The 24,291-nt window shown below is 37.1% G+C and overlaps 1 protein-coding gene across 1 annotated transcript in view; it reads left to right on the plus strand.

Annotated features, from left to right (window-relative positions):
• The first annotated feature begins 209 nt into the window (after window positions 1-209).
• CHRNA3_1 (Neuronal acetylcholine receptor subunit alpha-3) overlaps window positions 210-24,291 on the plus strand; it is a 30,929-nt gene continuing 6,847 nt past the window's right edge. The window contains exons 1-9 of the mRNA XM_051218144.1: window positions 210-397; window positions 4,181-4,332; window positions 7,246-7,290; window positions 11,033-11,142; window positions 13,195-13,330; window positions 18,577-18,736; window positions 19,726-19,920; window positions 21,593-21,679; window positions 23,100-23,209. Of these exons, the coding sequence (XP_051064581.1) occupies window positions 325-397; window positions 4,181-4,332; window positions 7,246-7,290; window positions 11,033-11,142; window positions 13,195-13,330; window positions 18,577-18,736; window positions 19,726-19,920; window positions 21,593-21,679; window positions 23,100-23,209 (1,068 nt within the window). The 5' untranslated portion in view covers window positions 210-324. The remainder of the gene's footprint in view (window positions 398-4,180; window positions 4,333-7,245; window positions 7,291-11,032; window positions 11,143-13,194; window positions 13,331-18,576; window positions 18,737-19,725; window positions 19,921-21,592; window positions 21,680-23,099; window positions 23,210-24,291) is intronic.

Raw genomic sequence — 24,291 nt, forward strand, 5'->3', positions numbered from 1 at the left:
TATACCTTAAGATTAATCTTCACTGGATAGACAGGTCAAAAAAAGGGGTATGAATTGCCCTCTAATATTGAAGGAAAGTTTTTTTTTTTAGAAAAAAACGAATCAATGACACATCTATGTATAGACACACATTATTGATCGACCAGTCAATCAATCAATATATATATATATATATATATATATATATATATAAAAGGAAAAAACATAGTGTCCAGATCAATGTTATTGTTGTCATTTGTTGCCATTGTTCACTATTGGGGATACCTTTTCATTGATTGTAATACATGTAATCGGATTACATAACCATTATTATTCTAAACTATAATGAATACATTATGTCATATTCTATGTTATATAGTTTTATATCAAATTCTATGTATTACATGGATTGGAAAAGGTTAGTTAAATGTAGATTACAAAACTAAACTGTATTTTGTATGTATGAATGTGTGTGTGTGTTTATGAATATATATCTATATTTATCAATAAGCAGTGGAATCCTGTGAGCAGGATCATGGTTGCACACTGTTGAGGAGTCCCAAAATAGGACGAAATGGCTGTCTAAGTGGTTTCATGTTTTCTGTGATGGTTTCATTTCAATTGTTTCATGAATTCAACTATTCAATCAAAAGTAGCATTGGATACATTTGGTATTCTTTGGCTTGTATCTTCCCACTGAGGTTTAAGACTGCAATTGATCAGTCTGGCATATGTGCATACTGTGCGTATGTCTCGATATTACCTTAATTCACAAGCTATGGCGTTCGAAACGAATGGTACTGGGTTCGAGTCCCAGAGTGAACATCAACTCTGTGATGCAGGTACATCCAGCTGACGAGTCCCAAATAGGACGAAACGTGCGTCCTGGATTCCACTGCTAGCCACTATCCATCATTGCTTACAAGTAACATTGGATAGTTGTGTTCATTCTTGTCTGAGAGGTTGAAGATGTGTACAGATATGAAATGAGATATTCATTTATTATCAGTATGGGATTGTGGAGATTGTTTAGTTTTTATTTATTTATTGGGATCATGAAACGATTTATGTTAGATCACTATTGAAAACTTGAAAGCAGTAAACAGACGTTTCGTGTTAGCATGCGACTCCTCAGTATTGCATATCGTAGGATGAAGCGGTCGTCCAGTACTTCCATGTTTTCAATGATGGTCTAACATCAATCGATTCATGATCTTAATCAAAAATTCATATATCTCATGGTAAACATATAATCTGTAGAACATTCAGTTAGACTGCAATTAAATTCACTTGGTGTTGTTCTACTTGTATTTTCCCATTGTTATTTAGGATTGCAATTGATCAGTTTCTTGTTGGCATATGTGTATCCTGCACGGATTGCTTCGGTATAGCCTTAAGTCACAAGCTTTTTAAGCATAGATGGATAGTGGCTAGCAGTAAAATCCGGTTTGACGCGTGCTTCGTCCCGTTCGGGATTCGTCATCTGGATGTACCTGCATCCTAGAGTCTAGGTACTGGGTTCGAGTCCCAGAGTGAACATCAACTCTGTGATGTAGGTACATCCGGATGACGAATCCCAAATGGGACGAAACACCCGTCAAACTGGATTCCACTACTAGTCACTATTCATCTTTGCTTAGACTACAATTAACCGTATTTTAAACTAAACTCAATATGTCTTATAGCAGTCCTTAACTAATGTTATTTATGATTTACTGCATAATTCTTCTATTGTTTAACTTATTGCTCTTTATGTATGATGATGAACACCTTCGTGTTGAGTTTGAAACCAAGATGGAGCAGAAGCCTAATACTCTTTAACTGACATCTGTTTATGATGAATAACACTTTTAAATGAAAAAAAAAGTTATCACTAACTATGACTTACATTTACTTCAAATAATCAGCTTTCTACTCTGCATTCATCCTGTGGTATTATGCTACTGATATCGACAGATATCAATAGTATGTATCATCAATAGGAAGTGAAATGCCTGACGGTAGAAGGTTAAAAAGATCAAAGAAAAGAGAACGAGAACAAAGAATGATTGGTGTGGAAATAAAGGAACAATGAAGTCTTAGACAGTTGATTGACATTTTACAAATGAACTATTTACAGTATGGTTCTTAGATTTTACTAAGAGATTCTGTTTATTTGAATATAACTTGATTGACCCCCACTTCTGTTCTTGTTCATCACAATCCCATTCCATTTCTTAACTTATATACTACAGAAATATAAGATTATATTAGGTTCATTTTTATGATTATCATAAAGAATTTCAGTTTTTTTCAATGGTTGAGATCATGAATCAATTGAAGCTAGATCACCATGGAAAATGTGGAAGTAATGGACGACCGTTTTCCATGATGGTTTACCTTCATTTGATTCATGATCTCAACCATTGAAATTACTATAATATTCTTGATTGAGATCATGAATCGATTGATGTTAGACCACCACCTTTGGAAACCTGGAAGCACTGGACGGCCGTTCCGTCCTATTGTGGGACTCCTCAGCAGTGCGCATCCACGATCCCGCTCGCGGGATTCGAACCCAGGGCCTTCGGTCTCGCGCGCGAACGCTTAACCAACTGGACCACTGAGCGGGCATCCAGTGGTGATAGTGTCTAACATCAACCAATCGACGAAATTGCGCGACCAACATGTGCTCACTAGTGACTAGCTTCGTGGAGGAATTCTAGGAGTTCTAGTGAGAAGCCGTGACCAGTGGAGCTAATCCATGTCGGGTAGAGACAGGTATCTACCTCAGTACAATGGAAGATGGTCGCGCAATTTCGTGGATTGGTTGATGTTAGACACTATCACCATTGGATGCCGGCTCAGTGGTCCAGTTTGTTAAGCGTTCGCGCGCGAGACCAAAGGCCCTGGGTTCGAATCTCGCAGGGAGTGGGATCGTGGATGCGCACTGCTGAGGAGTCCCACAATAGGACGAAACGGTCGTCCAGTGCTTCCAGGTTTCCAACGGTGGTCTAACATCAATCGGTTCATGATCTCAATCAAAAAAGTAATAATCTCCACAACCCCCATACTAGTACTATAATATTCACAAAACACTTTTGATATGGATTTCAGTTTTACCAAGAGGTTTTAATTTGAATGATCATATCTTCGAGCGTTGATTTACTCAAGAAAGAAGATAAGATACACTCAATACTCAAAAGAAAATTCTGTTATTTACTAGGGTTAGTGATATTAAACAGCTGCCAAAGACTACGTTGGTAGTGCTAAATAAGAAATTGTGTCTTACTGAGACTGGAGACAAACTCCACATTGTCATATCATCTGAGTATAACATAATCAGTAATGACGGTTGTGTTTTCGTTCATTCAGTCAATCAATTATAGCTATTATAGAATAATTTCTATTACAGAATTAATTTGAGGTAAGAATTTTGCTATCATGACAAAGTTTAGTACACTTGACTTGTTCGTAGCGTGATATTTTTACCGTCGACTGAGATGGTTGGGCCTCGTGCTACGTATGCCTGAACACCGATTCCCATGACGTGCAATGCTAATCAGTGTTGGAGATGGTTGGAAGAAAGTTAGGGGCGGACAAACCAAAACGTGGTATCAGTGCTTGAAGTCACTAACTTCTAATCTGAGCCATGTTGGTAGATGCAGACTACTTGGTTGTGGTCCGCGTGACTATCGTAACCAATGGTTCAACATTGATCACAATGGTGTAGGTGTATACACCCTTTGTCTTCTCTTAAACTATGAGATTAAAATCGCTTCATATCTTTCTTTCTACGAACTAATTCTTTCTCCCTGTATTATATCCTTACATGCAATCTTTCTTTTATATATTAACACCATTGACTTAACCACTCCTATGAATCCGGTGTTCATCTTGTGTTAATGAGGTATGGCAACTTTTACTGATGCATATATGTGCCTGGTCTTACGTTGTAGCTCACTGACTGATTGACTGTATCCACGATTTCGCACCAAAGAGGCTCAAACTCAGGACCTTCAGTCTCACACGTGAACACTTAACCTTTAAGTCACTGAGCCGGTAAACAACAGTGTTAATGACTAACTTTAATCACCTCATGAATTTAACTATTAAATTACTACAATCTCCGCAAACCCTCCTCTTCATTCTGATAATGATTACAATTTTATAACACAGTTCAAATAGTTACTTCAATTTCTTATTTTTATTTATACAATAGTTGATTCAGGTCATTCAGAGAAACGTTTATTAAAATATTTATTTGATCAAAAACGATGGGATGCCCACAATCCAATGGAACGTCCAGTTTCAGTAGATGGTAAACCTGTACAAGTATTTCTTAAATGTTTCCTTAATCAAATAATGGATGTAGTAAGTGATTAACTTCATTTCATTGAATATAACATAACTTTGTATTGAAGATTTAAGAATAATGTTCTTTATATTTATATGCCATTTGTTTCCTTAGGATCCTGAAGCCCATGTGCACCATTAGTTTGGAATGAGAGTTTTCTAACTCCCTAAGTGAATCTACCGTGTCCATCAATCTGGTTAAAGCGCTGGACATTCTCTTTTCGTCCTCTTAGCTTCGTAAACAACTGTCTGGACACATGAAGGCAGTGAGTAGGACTTCCCTGATAATGGTTGTATGCACGTGGCCATGTGAGAGGATTTGTAGAGAAAGAGCTAACTCTTCCCACTCTCAGTCGTACTAGAGCACTCTAGGTATAATATGTTCAGTGAATAATAAAAATCACTCAACAAAAGTCACTGAACAAAACACAGGGATTTTATGGTATTACTTACTTACTTACGTCTGTTACTCTTAATAGAGCATAGGACGCCGACCAGCATTCTCCAACCCACTCTGTCCTGGGCCTTCTTTTCTAGTTCTATCCAATTCTTGTTCATTTTTCTCATGTCTATTTCCATTTCTCGGCGTAATGTGTTCTTTGGTCTTCCTCTTTTCCTTTGGCCTTGAGGATTCCATGTGAGGGCTTGTCTTGTGACGCAGTTGGGTGCTTTCCTCAATGTGTGTCCTATCCACTTCCAGCGCTTCTTCCTGATTTCTTCCTCCACTGGAATCTGGTTTGTTCTCTCCCGCAGTTGGTATTCTATGGTATAAATACATGTATTTCTGAAGTATCCCTATGATAGATTAAATGATCTCATTCTTGTCTTATCCCACCAAGTTACATCAGTTTTAAAATCAATTTCGATAAAAATCATTGATTCTTCTTTATTGTTGTCATTTCTTGATGAAAATAACATTCTTACTAGGAATGAAATCTATTCATATCCATGATGAATCTATATTCAATATTGCTTATTTTCGAAATTATAAACTCTTAATTGTTCTAGTCAGAGTAACCTTGACTTGGATGGTTAAATAAGTTGTGAATGAAGTAATAACTCAGAGATGATATTGTATTATAAAGTTAGTGTGAATCACAGAGCTTCAGCTCAGTGAATAACTATAATACTTGTCGGCATGAAACTTGAAAATTCTAGTGTGGGACTGGTGTATTTTCTCGGATACAAACTGCTACAGAATCCTAAGCTAGAAGAATATAGTTGTTCAGTTCCTATGTTGCGTTCTGTATTTTTCGACTCAGATACATACGTTTCTGATTATGCAAACCAGTAGATTAAGCAATAATTAGGAAGACTGTAGGGTGTGATCTTTCACCCACGATTTGACCATGAGATGCTATATTATCATAGGTCTGTGATATGCCTAGACTTGTCCAACCTATCATTCTCATTTTTAAAGCAAATCTCCAACTGATACCACTCCTTGATCATAAAAACACAACTAATTACTAAATTACGCTTGTTACTCCCAGTGAGTCATAAGCCGCTGACCTGAGGTCTGCAATCTACTCTATCCTGCACTCTTCAATTATTTTAATGTCTCCTTCCCATTCCCAGTTCAATTTATTCTTTGGTCTTCTTTTATTCTTTTTGACATGAGGATTCCAATTTGTGGCTTGTTTCGTTATACAAATTAATCATTTCCGATATGCATATCCTATTCACCTTCAAAGTTTTCTTTAATTTCCTCTTCAGTTGGAAGGTGGTTTTTGCTCTACCACAGTATATTTTTACTGATGTTATTTGACCAACGAATCTGGGGTATCTTGTGCAAATAACGATCTATAAATACTTATACCTTTTCGATTATCATTTTAGTAGTTGTCTAAGTTTTAGCCCCGTACAATAGAACCATCTTGATGTCTGTATTAAGAATTGTAAATTACGTGTTTCCTGACAGTTAATCTGAGTTTCAAATGTCTTCCTATTGTAAAAACATCAGAAGGGGTTTTGTGGATATTATAGTGATTTTAATGGTTGAGACCAGTGGAGTTCAACCGGATTTGTTGTGAGATAGTAACTCACTGAAGACAATGGTGGATGTGTCGCTCAAGTCGGTGGACTAGGTGAATTTAGACATTTACACCGTTGGATGCCGGTTAGCTCAGTGGTCTAATGGTTAAGTGCTCACCCGTGATAGTGATAGGTCGTGGGTTCGAATCTCACAAGGCGGGATCGTGGATGCTCACTGCTGAGAAATCTCACAACAGGACGAAACGGCCATCCAATGGTTACAGGTTTTCCATGATGATCTAGCTTCAAGTGACCCATGATCTCAACTATTTAGGTAGTAAAAATGCTGCTCTTGCTTTGTCAATCCGTCTCTTTACAACTGCATCAGACCCCCCTTGTTTATTAATAGTGCTGTCCAAGCACATAAAATTTTTCATCTCTTCCAAAGTTTCTCCATCAAATGTAGTTTGATTAGTGCTCTATATGTTGTATTAATAACTAATTGAAATGTTAATTTACTTTTAATTTTTCACTGACTGAAATCATGAGTCAATTGAAGCTAGACCACCATGGAAAACCTGGAAGCACTGGATGGCCGTTTCGTCCTACTATGAGACTCCTCAGCAGCGCGCATTCACGATCCCGCACCCCACAACTTCGTGGATTGGTTGAAGTTAGACATTAACATCATTGGATGCTGGCTCATTGATCTAGTTGGTTAAGCGCCTGGCGCGAGACTGGTAGATCCTGGGTTCGAATCTCTCGGGGTGGGGCGGGATCGTGGATGCACACTGTTGAGGAGTCCCACAATAGGATGAAACAGCCGTCCAGTGCTTCCAGGTTTTCCATGGTGGTCTAGCTTCAATTGACTCATGATTTCAATCTGTGAAATTTCTAAAATTTCCACAAACCCTTTCTGATTTTAATTTTTTATATAACCCTTAACCTACATTTTAGGATGAAAAAAATCAAGTTCTATCTACAATCATTTGGCTTGATTTAGTAAGTTCTTTCAATTGTGAATTACTATACAATAATGATCTATACTGGCTATATACTCCAGATTTTAATTGATGATATCATGGGAAACTATATTTTAGAAACTTACCATTATCCAAGTTAACAACAATATACGAACTCAGTAAAAACAACAGGATTTGTAGGGTGGAATGAATTTCTTATTATATTTCATGACTTATCATCAGCTTTAAATAGCCTAACATTTTATGACTTAACATAGATCAATCGATGAGGTTGGGGTTAATATTTAAGTGTAGTCGAAGCTCACAATCCAAGTTCAAAGATGGATAGTGGCTAGCAGTGGGATCCAGTCTGACGCGCGTTTCGTCTTATTTTGGACTCATCATTTGGATATACCTTCATCACAGGTTTGATGTTCACTCTGGAGATAACGAATTGTTTTTAACAAAAGTCAGATTCTCCACAACGTTATTAACAATGACATTAGAAAAAGTTGTAAGAGAAGGAAATATGAGACAACTATATGACAGAACGAAGAAACTGTCAGGGAAATATGATAAATTATAGAGACCGGTTAAGGACAAAAAAGGCAAGCCAATCACTGAAATCCAAGAACGGAGGGACAGATGAGATTAACATTTTGAAGAACTTTTGAATAGACTAGCGCCATTGAATCCACCGGACAATGAAGCAGAACACAGACCTTCTTATAGATGTCATTCCACAGCGATCAAAGAAATCAGGATGTCCATCAGACAGATCAAGAGTAGAAAAGCACTAGGACCTGACAATATACCAGCCGTAGCACTGAAGTCAGATATTAAAGTAACTGCAAACATGCTTCACCTTCTATCCAGGTAGATTTGGAAAGAAGAAAAAGTGCCTACAGAGTGAAAAGAAGGACATCTCATCAAGATATCAAAGAAAGGAGATCTGAGCAGGTGTGAGAACTACAGAGGCATCATACTAATATCGTTACCAGGAAAAGTTTTAAACAGAGTGTTTCTGGACCGAATGAAAGACTCAGTGGACGCTCAACTTCGAGATCAACAGGCTGGATTCCGTAAGGATACCTCGTGCACAGACCAAAGTGTGACACTACGGATCATCGTCAAACAATCACTTGAGTGGACCTCGTCACTATACATCAACTTCATTGACTATGAGAAGGCGTTTAAGAGTTTGGACAGGAGGATCTTGTAGAAATTTCTCCGACACTATGCTGTAACTGAAATAATCGTCAACGTCATCCAGAGTTCATACGTTGGATTGCAGTGCAAAGTCGTTTATGGAGGATAGCCGACAAATGCACTCCAAGTAAGGACGGAAGTCTGACACGACTGCTTACTCTCCCCTTTCATCTTTCTTCTGGTGGTCGACTGGATGACTGGACAGGCAACACAGAATACAATGGACAGCTCGGAATCAGTTAAAAGATTTGAACTTCGCAGAAGACCTAGCCCTCCTATCCCATACACACGAACAAATGCAAATGAAGATAACTAGTGTAGCAGCAACCTCCGAATAAGTAAATCTCAAAATACACATAGGAAAAAGCAAGTTACTCAAACACAACACGCTGAACACCAACGCAACCACACTTGATGGAGCAAATCTGGAAGAGGTGGAATCATTCACGTATCTGGGTGGTATCATCGATGAACAAAGAGGAACGGATGCAGACGCAAAAGCGAGGATTGGCAAAACAAGGACCGCATTCCTACAGTTGAAGAATATATGGAATTCAAACACCTATCTATCAAAGTCACAATCTTCAATACGAACACCAAGACAGTGAATTCGATTGTACGGAGCTGAAACTTTGAGAACTACTACTATAACCATCATCAAAATAGAACAAGTATTTATTAATAGTTGTCTACATAATATACTCAACATCCGTTGGCTGAATACGATCAGCAACAGGCTACTGTGGAAGAGAACAAACCAGCTCCCAGTTGAAGAGAAATTTAGGAAAAGACGTTAGAATTGGATAGGATTAACATTACGGAAATCACCAAACTGCATCACGAGGCACCCCTAACTCGGAATCGTGGAGGAAAGCGAAAAAGTAGAAGGTCAAAGAACACACTGTGTCGGGAATTGGAAGCAAACTTGAAAAGGATAAATAACAATTGGAAAGAGCTGGAAAGGATTGCCGAGGACAGAGTTGTATGGAGAGTGCTGGTGGTTGGCCTATGCTCCTGTGTGAGGAGTAACAGGCGTAAGTCTGTAAGTAAGTAAGTCATTCGTTACTGATCGGACGATCGATTTTTAATATCAGTAAGTATCTTACCAACTAAAAGAGTTTTGGCCACTACAAACAAACAAACAAACAAACAAGCGGGGTTTTCGAATAGTTAGTGTTTATCTGTGGACTAGCCAATAAGACACTAAAGATTGGTGATATACTAAATTTTATTTTGTTTTCTAAACTTTGTAATTATAACAAATTGACGGGTATAGTTGAATTGCTCCTGTGAAGTCACAATAATTCCCGAGGCTATCTAGTATAAGAGCTTTCTACATTCCTAATGTTGATATTTGGACTTGCATTTGTTGCACAGAGGTCTACTCAAACGTTTGAGTCACCTATTTTCCAACTGTATGAATATTGCAATAAATCTTCATGTATTACATTTATCTGAACTGAATATGAATCTCATCTGTGCGTAATAACATGTTATTACGAAACACTCATGACTTTTTCGTGATGATAAACGCTGGAGATCTCATGACGAAACATTACGCTTGTCGGTATATTCTCTTCCTTGTCTACACTTTCGAAAAAAGTGAGAGACGAATACATTGGAATTCATGAATTCGCTATAGGATGGAGGAAAGCAAATCAATAAACTGACAAAGAACTTCTACCATCGAAAATGTCTTACAGATACTGACTATTAAAAAGACCATTCATAGAATGTAATCACAGTTTGAATGTATCTTAAACAGAAATTTATTGCAATATCGAATAAATGATGCTAAGAATTCCTTAGGGTGAATAAACTTCTCATAATGAATCAAGCTATTATTATGATTAACAGAGATGAATGGTTGCTCTGCAGTGGAATATAGGACGTGAGTTTCGTCCTTATTTGGACTCGTCAACTGAATGTATCTGGATCCCAGAGTTGATGTTCATTCCCGAACCCAGTACTGTTCACTTCAAATCCCCTCGCGTAATCCATTGAGTTAACGGGAAGATTCAAACAACCAATACAAGATTTACCACCATTATTATTATTATTGCTATCGCTATCAGTTTTCATTGGGATGTATGCATCATGACCTGATGCCTTAATATAATTACTTAAGAACTATTTCAATACGTTAACCAACAGTTTAAAGGGAAGATGATATGTTGGATTCGCTGGAGCAAAAATAATGACTGTTGTGTTGTACATTATCCAATTCTGATACTGACAAATAAACTTTTCATACATAACAAGTTCAACTAGCTGCTTGAATAAGAATGAAGCCTTTAATAATTAAACGAGTAATAACTAAATAAGTATATTAATAAATGAGGGGTATCTTACCTTCGAAAAGAAAGCTAAATCTTGACCAATCGCTCACACTTAACATTTCGCCGATGTCCGATTGGCTCATCCTTCCTTCTTGAGAGAACATTTTTTTTGGGGGGGGGAGGGTTAATTGTAAGAGTTAAGGTTGGCTCATATCCATGATATTACATAATCTTTATCAAACTGATCATACTCAATCTATTTTTTTGCTATTTCAAAACTAAATTTCATTTTAGAAATGGTCAGATTATCATTTCCATTGGAATGCTAGTGACTATGAAAATATTCGACAGATAAATTTACCACCAGAGAGAATATGGAAACCAGATATTCTATTATATAATAGGTAGGTGAATAATTCTCTTTGTTATCTTGTTCTTTCTGTTATCCTATGTCTATCCTAAAAAACGTATACTGTTTGATAATGTCATATTCATGCTAAGTAATAGAGGGAATATTTAATATACTTCAAATACATATGCGTCCCACAGGTCACTTGGTTTGTGTCTGGGCTGTGATACCGCTCGGATGCCGAAACCGAAGTAGGTGGTTCTCTTAGGGGGCCACACCCGGAGCCTTTGACCTGAAGGTCTGATCCATAAGGTAGTGGGGCAACGTAAGGAGATACGGTTTGATGGTAGCTACTGACCAACGATTGGTTTATACGTCATGTTTTCCCTCAGGATCTTGGAGCGCATGCGCACCATTACTTTGGAATCAGGGTTTTCCAACTCTTCTAGGTGGATCCTCCATATTCACCAACCCGGTTAAAGCTCCAGACATTCACTTTTTTTCCTCTCAGTTTCGTGAACAACAGTAATGCCACGAGAAGGTTGTGAGTAGGACTTCCCTTGATGTGGCTGTATACGCATGGCCATGTGAGAGGATTCGGAGAGGATGAGCTGACTCTCCCCATCCTCGGCCATACTAGGGAATTTGGGGGCGTTTAAAATACTCAAACAGATGAGTTCTAGTAGAATTCATCTAAGTATTCATTCCCCTGTTGGATGGTAAATATCTTCGAAGTATGACTGACGTATATTGAGACTGCTGAATGGAAAAAATGTCAATCGATATAATGGTGTTTCTATAACAACTAAGATAGTTGATTTAAGTGTTACGTGAGCCCAACTACTATCTACCTTGATACCTAATGTTGCATGGGGGGGGAAATAATTTGAAATGTTTTGTTTATACATTCAAGACAAGAATAGTTCATTAAATATTAGATGTGGTCTGGTGATGCACCGAAAGAAATTCAGACAGTTTTTTTTAGAGATCATCTCATGTCTAATATTCAATAACTTTGTAACTACTCTCTTAGTATTTCCTCTTGAATTACTATGGTAACCATTGGGTAGGATTACTTTGTTTTGGATGATTATGATGGAGTTTTATTTTCTGAGCTGGATGGTTTGGTCGTGGAGCTTTCATTATTCTCCTGAACGACATCATTAGCACTTTGTTTGAATAGTCTGAATTAATTTATATGTTGACCATGACGAGTTCGTCCAAGTTTTCTTTCGTCGCTAAATGAAAACAGATTCATATTACCAATGTCACTTCTAGTACATTTCACCTCTGTCCCATAATGTTTTTTGTTGTAGGCAGCGGTACTTGCTCCAAAAACTTGACATCGTTTTACAGGAGATGATATGTAACAATAATATAGGTAACAAGATGCAGCTAAGATTATTGCTTAAATAGCATTAAATACAACGAGCCCGGAATGCCCTGGTACGGCAGAGAGTGAGGAGAGTCCACTCTCCCTCTCCAAATGCTCTCACATGGTCACGCGTATACAGCCTCTGCCAGGGAAGTCCTACTCACTGCCTTCTCGCACAACGGTTGTTGTTTACGAAAATGAGAGGACGAAAAGCGAATGTCCGGTGCTTTAACCGGATTCCAAATCAATGGTGCACATGGGCTCCAGTATCCTGAGGGAACAAATGAAGTATGAACCTATTGTTGGTCATCGGCTACCATGGGACTGCATCTCCTTACGATGCTTTACTACCTTGTGGATTAGACCTTCAGGTCGAAGGCTCGGGGTATGGCCTCCTAAGAAAACCACCTGTTTCAGTTTGGGCACCCGGGCAGTATCTTAGCCCTCACACAAATCGAATGAGATTTGTGTGGCGCATATGTATTTGGTGCCTCCTTGTACCAATATCTATGTGTTAAAATAAATAAGAGTTATTACAATCAACTATCTACAGACTAAGTATAGTATAAAATATGCCTTAGCTGCGTCTCTCAACAAAATTGACATTAGAAGAGTTAGAAAGGCTGTCCAATACACTTCAATGGTGCATGAATTAACATGTCATTATGTAATCAATTAAAATCTTCATTCACAATTCATCATTATATCCATTTCGTAATTCAATTATTTTAGTGCTAGTGAAAAATTTGATCAAATTTTTCCAACGAAAGTCATTGTTAGAAATACTGGAAATATTCAATGGGTACCACCGGGTTTATTTCATTCTATTTGTGATATTGAAGTGAATTGGTTCCCATTCGATTCACAGGTTAGTCAATGACTATAACTATATATATGTATTTATCCATTTATGTATCCATATTTAAGGAATTAGCCGTTTAGTTACTATGTTCATGTTATAACTTGTGATCGCCGATTAGAGGGCAGTGAATTATCAATCGGACCAAGGACGCGTAAAACACGTGCGAGCAGCCTAGAGTCCTGATTGGCCCTGCTTTCCGCCTAGCCCAGCTAGTTATGTCCAGAACGCCAGTCTCAGCCTCTGCAACATGAATCATTATATTTCAAACATACTCTGTTTATATACCAATCAAGCAGACCACAACGTACCAATAAAATATGAAACGACATTTGTACAAGAATTAGCCAGATGTATCTGTGAATGAGGGAGGTAGTAATTAATATATTGGGCATAACTCAGGAGCAGTAAATCGTTTCATAATAGTTTATGGGTCAAAATAGAACTTATAATAAGAGGAATATGAATATGAATAGTTTAGGTACTTAATAATTATACAATAGAAATGCACGATTAGTATTGGTCCATCAATAGATCCCAAAAGTTACCATTCATTATTCTTGTCGGGACCTAACAGTTCATTAAAGAATTACTAGAAAGCAATGGTTTATTACTATGATCATTTCACATTTAAGCAATCGATTAAAAATTCAAATTATGCTCCATAGGCTTCGATTTATGCAGTTACATGTTATCACTAGTTGTTATATAAGTAGTGTTACTTAAAACCTTAGATAATAGTAGAACAAAAGTTTATTTTCAGTTTAGGGGTTGTGGAGATTGTTAAGTTCATGATTGAGATCATGAACCGATTGATGTTAGACCACCATTGAAAACCTGGAAGCACTGGACGGCCGTTTCGTCTTATCGTGGGACTCCTCAGCAGTGCGCGGTATTCGAACCCGCCGTGTCGGGCAGAAACAGGTGTCTACCTCAGTACAATGGAAGATGGTCGCGCAATTTCGTGAATTGGTTGAGGTTAGACAACAACACCATTGGATGCCGGCTCAGTGACCCAGCAGGTTAAGCGTTCGCACACGAGGCTGAAGGCCCTGGGTTCGAATCCCGCGAGCGGGGATTAGGAATGCGCACCCCTGAGGAGTCCCACAATGGGGAGAAACGACCGTCCGGTGCTTCCAGGTTTTCAATGGTGGTCTAACATCAATCGGTTCATGATCTCAATCAAGAAGTTTATTTTTCTGTTTGCCACGTTATACTACTATAATATGATAAGTGACTATACTACTAATCTGGATAGTCGATTAATGTGCTATACACTAATCGGGATCACGTTATATCAGATACACGATTCGTCAATAAAAAATAGAGACATAGAGTATAGACTAAATAATACTTTATTCAGCGCAGTTGTGGAGATTGTTGGATCTCATTGAAATCATGAACCGATCAATGCTAGACCAACATTGGAAACTACAAGTAATCTACACTCAATGACTCAAGGGTGCAAATCAATAATAGGAAAGAAATCTCATATTGAATAACTAATAAGTTGACTGTATATCAGTCTACATTCAACGCTCAATCTCATCTTAGTTCCATTAGTCGCACGGTAGAACCAAGTATATAATCCACAGTATTTATATTCGAAAGTCTTATTTATTCATGGATCTCTGTGTTTAATTGAACAGCGGTATCAATACATGATAACAAGGAATAGTTGTTTGTTGATTGAAATTGAAGAAGAAATTCAAATATAAAATGATACCTCCTGTATTGGTATCCGCATTACCCAGCTTTATATCCTAACATGTCATTGGATAGTTTGAATAGATTGATGGTAAGGTTTCGATATGTGAAACTTGATTATGTAGATTTTAGCATGACAGAGAGGATCAGTCCCATTAAGATTCCAAGTAAGACATGCTGATGATTGTTAATCAGCACGAAATTTAGGTTCATATTTACTCTATGACTATCCATCACACTTTAACATCAAATTATAGTTCACATAATAACAAGATAGTTAGAATGGTGGAGATATTACAAGTTGTTAAGCAGAATTTGATCACCTCTGAGGACCAAATGAATAAAACACTGGTCACTGCTCAATATCCAATCAGTGTAAATTAATAGTGTTTCGTTACTTATTTGCACCTGTTACTCCTCACACAGGAGCATAGGCCAACCACCAGCACTCTCCATACAACTCTGTCCTCGGCAATCCTTTCCAGCTCTTTCCAATTATTATTTATCCTTTTCAAGTTTGCTTCCAATTCCCGACACAGTGTGTTCTTTGACCTTCTACTTTTTCGCTTTCCTCCACGATTCCGAGTTAGGGGTGCCTCGTGATGCAGTTTGGTGATTTCCGTAATGTTAATCCTATCCAATTCTAACGTCTTTTCCTAAATTTCTCTTCAACTGGGAGCTGGTTTGTTCTCTTCCACAGTAGCCTGTTGCTGATCGTATTCAGCCAACGGATGTTGAGTATATTATGTAGACAACTATTAATAAATACTTGTTCTATTTTGATGATGGTTATAGTAGTAGTTCTCAAAGTTTCAGCTCCGTACAATCGAATTCACTGTCTTGGTGTTCGTATTGAAGATTGTGACTTTGATAGATAGGTGTTTGAATTCCATATATTCTTCAACTGTAGGAATGCGGTCCTTGTTTTGCCAATCCTCGCTTTTGCGTCTGCATCCGTTCCTCTTTGTTCATCGATGATACCACCCAGATACGTGAATGATTCCACCTCTTCCAGATTTGCTCCATCAAGTGTGGTTGCGTTGGTGTTCAGCGTGTTGTGTTTGAGTAACTTGCTTTTTCCTATGTGTATTTTGAGATTTACTTATTCGGAGGTTGCTGCTACACTAGTTATCTTCATTTGCATTTGTTCGTGTGTATGGGATAGGAGGGCTATGTTATCTACGAAGTCCAAATCGTCTAATTGATTTTTAGCTGTCCAATTATGTTTCGTAGGACCCGTTATTATATGAAAATTATTCAACAGACATCAAAAATCTTTATTGACCACAGTGAATACACTGACTATGATGCCATATTCGTAGCATGAAATTCTTGCATTCACAAACCATAAATCCAAACATTAGTGAATTGAATCAATGGTCATATGCATCCTTATATGTATATCAATGAAACTATTAACTAACATGGTTATTATCTAAGCAAAATAGATGACCATAACGCATCACAAATAAATAGATTTGACATTGATGATTAATTAAACTGTTAAGGATACAGCAATGATAAATGAGGTCAAATGGTAGTTAACTATTAGGACGAAAGTATCTGTTTAACAGTTACACACACACACACACACAAAATGTGGACAAATTAATTTTCTTTTAAAATACTTTTAGAAATTTCAGATTTTCTCTGTTTATCATACATTTCTAACATCATTACCAGTCAGTCAGTCAGTCAGTTACAACGTAAAACCAGGCACATTTATGCATCGGTCCAAGTTGCCATACCTCATTAACACAACAAGATGGACACCGGATTCATAAAAGTAGTTTATTCAGTGGTAGTAATATATAAAAGAAAGATTGTGTATAACTACATAGTACAGGAAGAAAGATTTAGTTCGTAGAAAGAAAGATATGAAGCGATTTTAATCTCTTAGATTAATGGAAGACAAAGAGTGTATACACCACCTACACCATTGTGATCGGTTCTGAGCCATGTCACACAGAGTCTCCAACCATTGGTTACGATAGTCATGCGGACCCCAACCACGTAGTCGGCGTCTACCAACATGGCTCAGATTAGGAGTTAGTGACTTCAAGCACTGATGCCACGTTTTGGTTTGGCCACCCCTAACGTTCTTCCAATTATCCCCAACACCAGTTAGCACTGCACCTCGTGGTAATCGGTGTTCAGGCATACGTAACACGTGGCCCAACCATCTCAGTCGATGAAGATTCACAACCTCATCGACTGATTTACCGTCATCATTCCCTAATACCATGCGTTTAACCTCACTATTACTAACCCGGTGATCCCAGCAGACGCTGGCAGTATTTCTAAGACATCTGTGGTCAAATACTAGTAGCTTACAAGTATCTTCTACTCTTAATGGCCACATTTCGCATCCTTAAAGTAGAGCAGAACAAACTGCTGCACAGTATACTCGTCCTTTTATTGATAGACGGATATCTCGCCTTCGCCATAGGTGACGTAAGTTGGCAAGAGCCAACGAAGAATAGATAAATGGTAACTAATAGGAACTATAAACAAAGATGGATAGTGGCTAGTAGTGAAATCTAGGACGCACGTTTCGTCTTTGTTTATAAGGCTTATGAATTAAGACAATATCGAGGCAATACACACAGTACGCACATATTCCAATAAGAGACTGATCAATTGCAGTCCTAAACATCAATGGGAAGATTCATGTAAACAATACCATGTGAGTTTGATAGCACCTAATTATGGACTATTATTACATATATTCCTATTGGATAACTATCGAGTAACTACGTTATATATGTATATTCATATTCCTTTTGTTATAAGCTTTCATTTGACCTATTGACTATTATTATACGATTTACTATTCCTGACTTATTTTCAATTTATTAGTTATAGTCCTTCACAATCACAGCTACTTTTTGGCTTGATGTTGTATAATAATTATTTTTTATGTTATGGTATGATATGGTCTGGTTTGTTTGTATATAAACTCAGTATGTCTAAAATATGTGATTCGTATGATAGAGGCTGATATCGGCGTTTTGGACTAAACCGGCTGGGTTAGAAGAGAAGCTCTTAGTCTCGATGAATCGATAAGAACTCTAGGCTGCTCGTACAGATTTATGTGTCATTAGTCTGATCGTATAAGTCGGTGTCTCTAATTAGTAGCGGTATCACGTGACATAATTAGTTGGGCATAAGAACACAACACTAAGATTATCAGTTGATATTCGTATTCAGCAGTGAAATTTTAAAATAGTTCTTAGAATGCATGAATTGTGACTAGTTTTGGAATCTAAGACAGACATTTCGTTCTATCTAAGACTTGTCAACCAGATGTATGTGAATAGCAGTATTCAAATAAGCATCATACTTCTGTAAATATGTTAGTAGCTATCTGAACTTACTAGTTAAGTGGATAAGGCACTTAAAGTTACAAGTATTGGGTTCGAGTCTCAGTGTGAACATTAACATCGGAATAAAGGTAAACCTAGTTAAAAAGCGCTTATCATTATTATTATTATTGTTATTATTATGATCATTGTCACTACCATCATGACTTTTATATCATCATTTAGAATTGTATAATGAAACTTGGAACATGGACTTATCAAGGAAATACAGTAGATTTAAAATTACAATGTGATAATGAAACTGAAGATGTGGATCAACCATGTCATTATATGAATGATGTTGATTTATCTACTTATTTAGCTCATAGTGAATGGGCTTTAGAAAGTAAGTCATCTATGTATTGAATCAATTTTATGTAGGATAATGAATTGTGTTTATCGACCATCAGTTTGGAATGAAGGTTTTCCAACTCCCCTAAGTGAGTCCTCCGTATCCACCAACCCGGTCAAAGCCCCCATCGGACATTCTCTTTTTGTCCTCTCAATTCTGTAAACAACCGTCTGGTCACGAGAAGGCAGTGAGTAGGACTTCTCTGGTAGTGGTTGTATACTCATGGCCATGTGGGAGAGCTAACTCTCCCCATCCTCGGCCGTATCAGGGCACTTGGGGGCAAATTTTTTCATCCATTTTAAATAGTTGAAATGAAGACAATCACAAGAAATTAAAGAAATTACTTTACTCAATCGTTTGATTGAGCTATATATATATATATGGTGTATGCTACTTATGTTAACAAACATGAGTATTATGTAACACCAGTCAGAAGTGGAATGCCTGACAGCAGAAGATTGAGAAGATTGAATTGAAGTGAACAGAAAGGAGAACAGAGAGCACTTATAATAACAACTGGAATGAAAGAACGATGAAGCTTTTAAGAGACAACTGATGTAAGATGTGCAGATTATGAATTTAATGTATAGTTTTCATACTGTACAGAGACGTTCTATAATTTTACAATGAAAAAATAAATTGGTTTCCCCCAACTGAATCCTCGTTCACTATTTGGAATGGTTTTCTGAAATATCCGGTTGTTAATGTTTTCTAGTTGACAATTTCCAAATAAGGCGAAATATACATCCTGAATACTATAGTTAGTCATATTCCATCTATTCTATACTAATCAAGACTTGTCTCCAAAAGTATGAAAGATTCATTGAAGATTCCTCGACTAGTTATTGTTAATGATCTAACCAAGTTTTATTATTTACATTATGTAATATACTTACAAAATAGATTTTCATTTGATTTCCATATTTCAATTGTTTTTCATTACAAAATCAAACAAACAACCCCCCCCCACACACACACATTAGGTGCTTCCATTAAACGTAATATACAAACTTATGGTGGTGAAGATCAAACATACATTGATGTTACCATTTATGTTTATATGCAACGTCGTGCATTGTATTACATGTTCAATATTATCATACCATGTATGATAATGTCAATGATGGCATTACTTGTATTCACCTTACCACCTGAAGCGAATGAGAAAATTGTATTAGGTAAGATAGAATGTTACCTAACTGTACTATTTATAAGTAACAACAGTCTGTTATTTTCATTTGATTGATTCAAAAAGTTAGCTCCCTTTTATCATTGGTTCGGCCACTTTCAATATTGAATATCCACTTTATGTGGGTACGATGAATTTTCACAAGAATGAATCATTACACAACAAAATAAGATTGAAAATATTATTACCATTTTGTAGATAACATGTTAATCGTTGTTGATTGAGATCACAAATCGATTGATGTTAGACAATCATTGAAAACCTGGAAGCATTTGACGGTCGTTTGGTCCCATTGTGGGATTCTTCAGCAGTGAACATCCACGATCCCGTTCACGCGATTCGAACCTATGGCTTTCGGCTGTCCAGTGCTTTCAGGTTTTCAATGGTGGTCTAACACCAACCGATTCACGATCTCAGTCAGAATCATAATAATCTCTACAACTCTATACTGATAATTACTATGTGCTCATCAGGGAATAACTTCTCGAGGTAATTCTCGGAATTCTAGTGAGAAACCGTGACCAGTGGAGCTAATCCATGTCAGGTAGAAACAGGTTTCTACCTAAGTATAACTGAAGATGGTTGCGCAATTTCGTGGATTGGTTGGAGTTAGACATTAACACCGTTAGATCGCGGCTTAGTGGTCTAGAGGTCAAGAGTTCGCCCGCGAGACCGAACGTTCTGGGTTCGAATCGATCTGATGCGGTATCGTTGATGCGCACCGCCGAGGAGTCCCACAATAGGACGAAACGGCCGTCAAATGCTTTCAAGTTTTCAATGGCAGTCTAACATCAACCGATTTGTGATCTCAATCAAAAACATAATAATTTCCGCAAACCCATACTAAACATGTTGATCGTGTTTGACAACACAGTCAGTCACAAAGACCTTTTAAATCTCTTTGTTACAATAAATCAATCAATTAAATTCACGTGTGTGAAGGCTTATAGTAATAGAACGCTGCTTCTCGAAATCTTCTTCGGAAAGTTTCCAAGTTCATGAATATTAGTATCTTAAGAAGAAAAAGAATCGATGTTATCGTTTACCCTTATGATCCTGTCACGATCTCACGCCTTCCAATGCTTGACTTAGCTAGCTGTGGAAGTAACAAGATCAAAAATGTGTACTAAGCTTTTTGATAAAGGCCGAAAGATTATTTATGCAATTTATGAGTATGTATATATGATACTGACGTGATTATGCAAAGATAGATGAGTGATGATATTGAGTATGTGAGTAATTTATTTGCTCATAATAGCTTATTCACGCTAGCACTTGTCACTTCCATATGACCTTGAGATACTGCATGAATTCTATAAAATCCCTCTATGTATCACTTCTACTTTGTTGAATTTAGGTCTTTCTCTTCCGTTTCCGTTGGAATGAAAATATATAATATTCTCTCAACTATAATACATCTGCATAAGACTGATAGGTCCTGGGTTCGAATCTCGCAAAGTGGGATCGTGGATGTGCAATGTTGAGGAGTCTCATACTAGGACTAAACGGCCATCCAGTATTTCCAGGTTTTCTAGGATGGTCTAGCTTCAATTGGCTCATGATTTCAATCTGTGGCATTTTTTATTTGTTAAATTTTTCATCTACGATTTCTATCTGTCAAGTTTCATCTGTTCCTTAGTTTTTATTTTATTTTCCAACAGGTGTTACCACTTTACTTTCGTTGACAATGTTATTACAATTAGTAGCTGATAAACTGCCACAAACATCATCAGGAAATCCTGTACTTGGTTAGTTTCTATGACTATTTAATAATTTATATAATGGCTATAATTAATTGAAGGCAATTTATGTTATAATAGTTGTGAGTATATGCAAAGATGGATAGTGGCTAGTGGTGGAATCCAGGATGCGCGTTCCCTTGCTAGCCACTATCCATCTTTGCATTTATATGCTTGTGAATTAAAGGTTATATCGAGGCAATACAACACAGTATGCACATATGCCAATAAGAGACTGATCAATTGCAGTCCTGAACATCAATGGGAAGATTCAAGTAAAACAATACCAAGTGAAATTTTGAGTAAATTTCCAAACTATTGATTTTCTTAGTTGAGGAACAAGATTTGACTGAAGTACCATTAAAATGAGATGAGTTAGAACCTCGTGATAGATTCATCTTGGTAATCTTGTTAAATTCAACATAAGATTTATCGTAGCCTCAGTCGTTCATTTGTAATATCCATGACTATGATACTGAGTGATATGGCTTCAATAAATACATATACTCTTTGTTGATGAAACCAACTTTCAACAAACTTAGACTTCAGTATCTTCTTGCAATCTGAATGTAGTCACTTAACATCAACAAAGAATTTGCTAAGGATTAAGGATTGAACACTACGGACTTTCTGGATCTGAATGGTCACTGAAAAACAGGAAGCAGTCGACAGGTATTTAATTGAAATGTGAAGTTGTTCAGTAGTAATCAGTCAAGACATTGTTAGGGTTTGAATCCTTCATATGGTGAGCATTCAAGTAAAGTATTGTTGGTCATCTATTTGATTATATCCATAGCTAAAAAATTTTAGTAACTTACTTCATGCACTTATTAAACAAACCATATATGTATTATCATAGCAACCACATTAGGCTAGTGACAATTCAAAATAAAAATCATGGTAAATATAAGCAAATATAGATATTGGCTATCAATGAAGTCCAGGACTCGTGTCTTGTTTGATTTAGGACTCGTCCACCAGATATACCTGCAATCCAGAGTTGATGTTCACTACGGGACTCAAACCCGTTGACTATCAGGAATCAGTAGCTAAGTTGACAACGTGATGGCGTTTGAAGTGAACAATATTGGGTTCAAGTTGCAGAGTGGACATCAACTCTGAGATTCAAAGACATTCAGTTGGCAAGTGCCGAATAGGACAAAACGCACGTTCTGGATTCCACTGATAGTCACTATCCATCTTCCCTTATAATGCTCATGACTTGAGGCAATATCGAGGCAATCCGCACAGGATGCGGATATGCCAACAAGAGACTAATAAATTACAGTTTTAAACATCAATAGGAAGATCCGAACAAACAATACAAATGCATTATCATATTAATCCTAACTTTATTGACTAATATTTCCAAATATTCTTATTTTTCATCTTTTATTTCACATCACTGAAACTGTTCAATTGTCAAAAGTCTTATATTTCACATGCACAATGATCCTTTGTTCACTCTCATTGGTATGCGCTGTGGTTTTGCTAAATTGTCATCATCATACAGGAGGTATTGTTTATGTACCATGGTGGGTAAGTTTATGGAATTTTCGGATTCTTCAATAATTCGCTATAAAATATGTCTTAATAATCTCTGACTAAGGTATAAGCTACTATGTTTAAAGATGGTTAATCTGTTGACGTAGTAGGTAAGGAATCTTCATTAATTGAGGTGGTTAGGACAAAGATGACATATTCCCAACCATTGCCTATCTCGACAGGCAATAGTGTTTAGTATAGGAGTAGGCTGGAAGAAAGCTAGAAGTAGTCAAACCAAAATGTGTCGACGTTCTATAAAGTCATTCACAATTAAACTGAGCTGTTATGAAATGTGAAGACTGCCTGGTCGGGGTCCGCGTGATTATCATAAGTAATGTTTGGATAATATGGCTCAGAATCGTTCTCAGTAGCGTAGATCTACTCACACTTTGTTCTTCTCTTAGAACCTGAGTCCCGAAATCTCATACCTTTTATTTCTCTGACATTCTTAATATTTTGTGCTGACCATACTACTATTATTACTACTAATGATAATGCAACTACGTTTACTGCTCTTGGATATGTGATGATAATCTTGTCTCTCTGTGCTAATGTAGTGTCAGGCTTTACATTGTGCACAACTGATTGGATTTTTTCAATGTAGATTTAATTATCCTTGTTAGTTAATGGAAATTCCAGAGCAATGTACAGCTCGTTCCTCATAGCGTAGGACTTCCCTATCAGTAAGCACCCACGACCACACCTTGCATCGAATTCAGGACGTCCAGGCCTCCTAAGATAAGCATCAAAATAATCACTTTAAAATCCCTTCATTAATATTGTAGTAATGCTCAGTAACGAGTTCGAGAAGAGTTCCTGAAGTTCCAGTGGGAAGGAATGACCAATGAAGTTCAACCATGTTGAGATTGAAATTATACTCACTAATTTCATTGGATGATCACAACACTTTGCTGCGTGTAGATCAATTTTAGAAAGGTTTACCATCATACACAAGCATAGTAGTTCAATGGCTAAGCGCTCTCTGTGAAAAGTGAAAGTCTAGTCTTTAACTAATCAAAAGTAACCAGTTTACTCCTTGTTTCAAAACACACACACACAGTAATAAAACTGTGGAT

This window comes from Schistosoma haematobium, chromosome 7 (genome assembly GCF_000699445.3).
Source record: "Schistosoma haematobium chromosome 7, whole genome shotgun sequence".
NCBI lineage: Eukaryota > Metazoa > Platyhelminthes > Trematoda > Strigeidida > Schistosomatidae > Schistosoma > Schistosoma haematobium.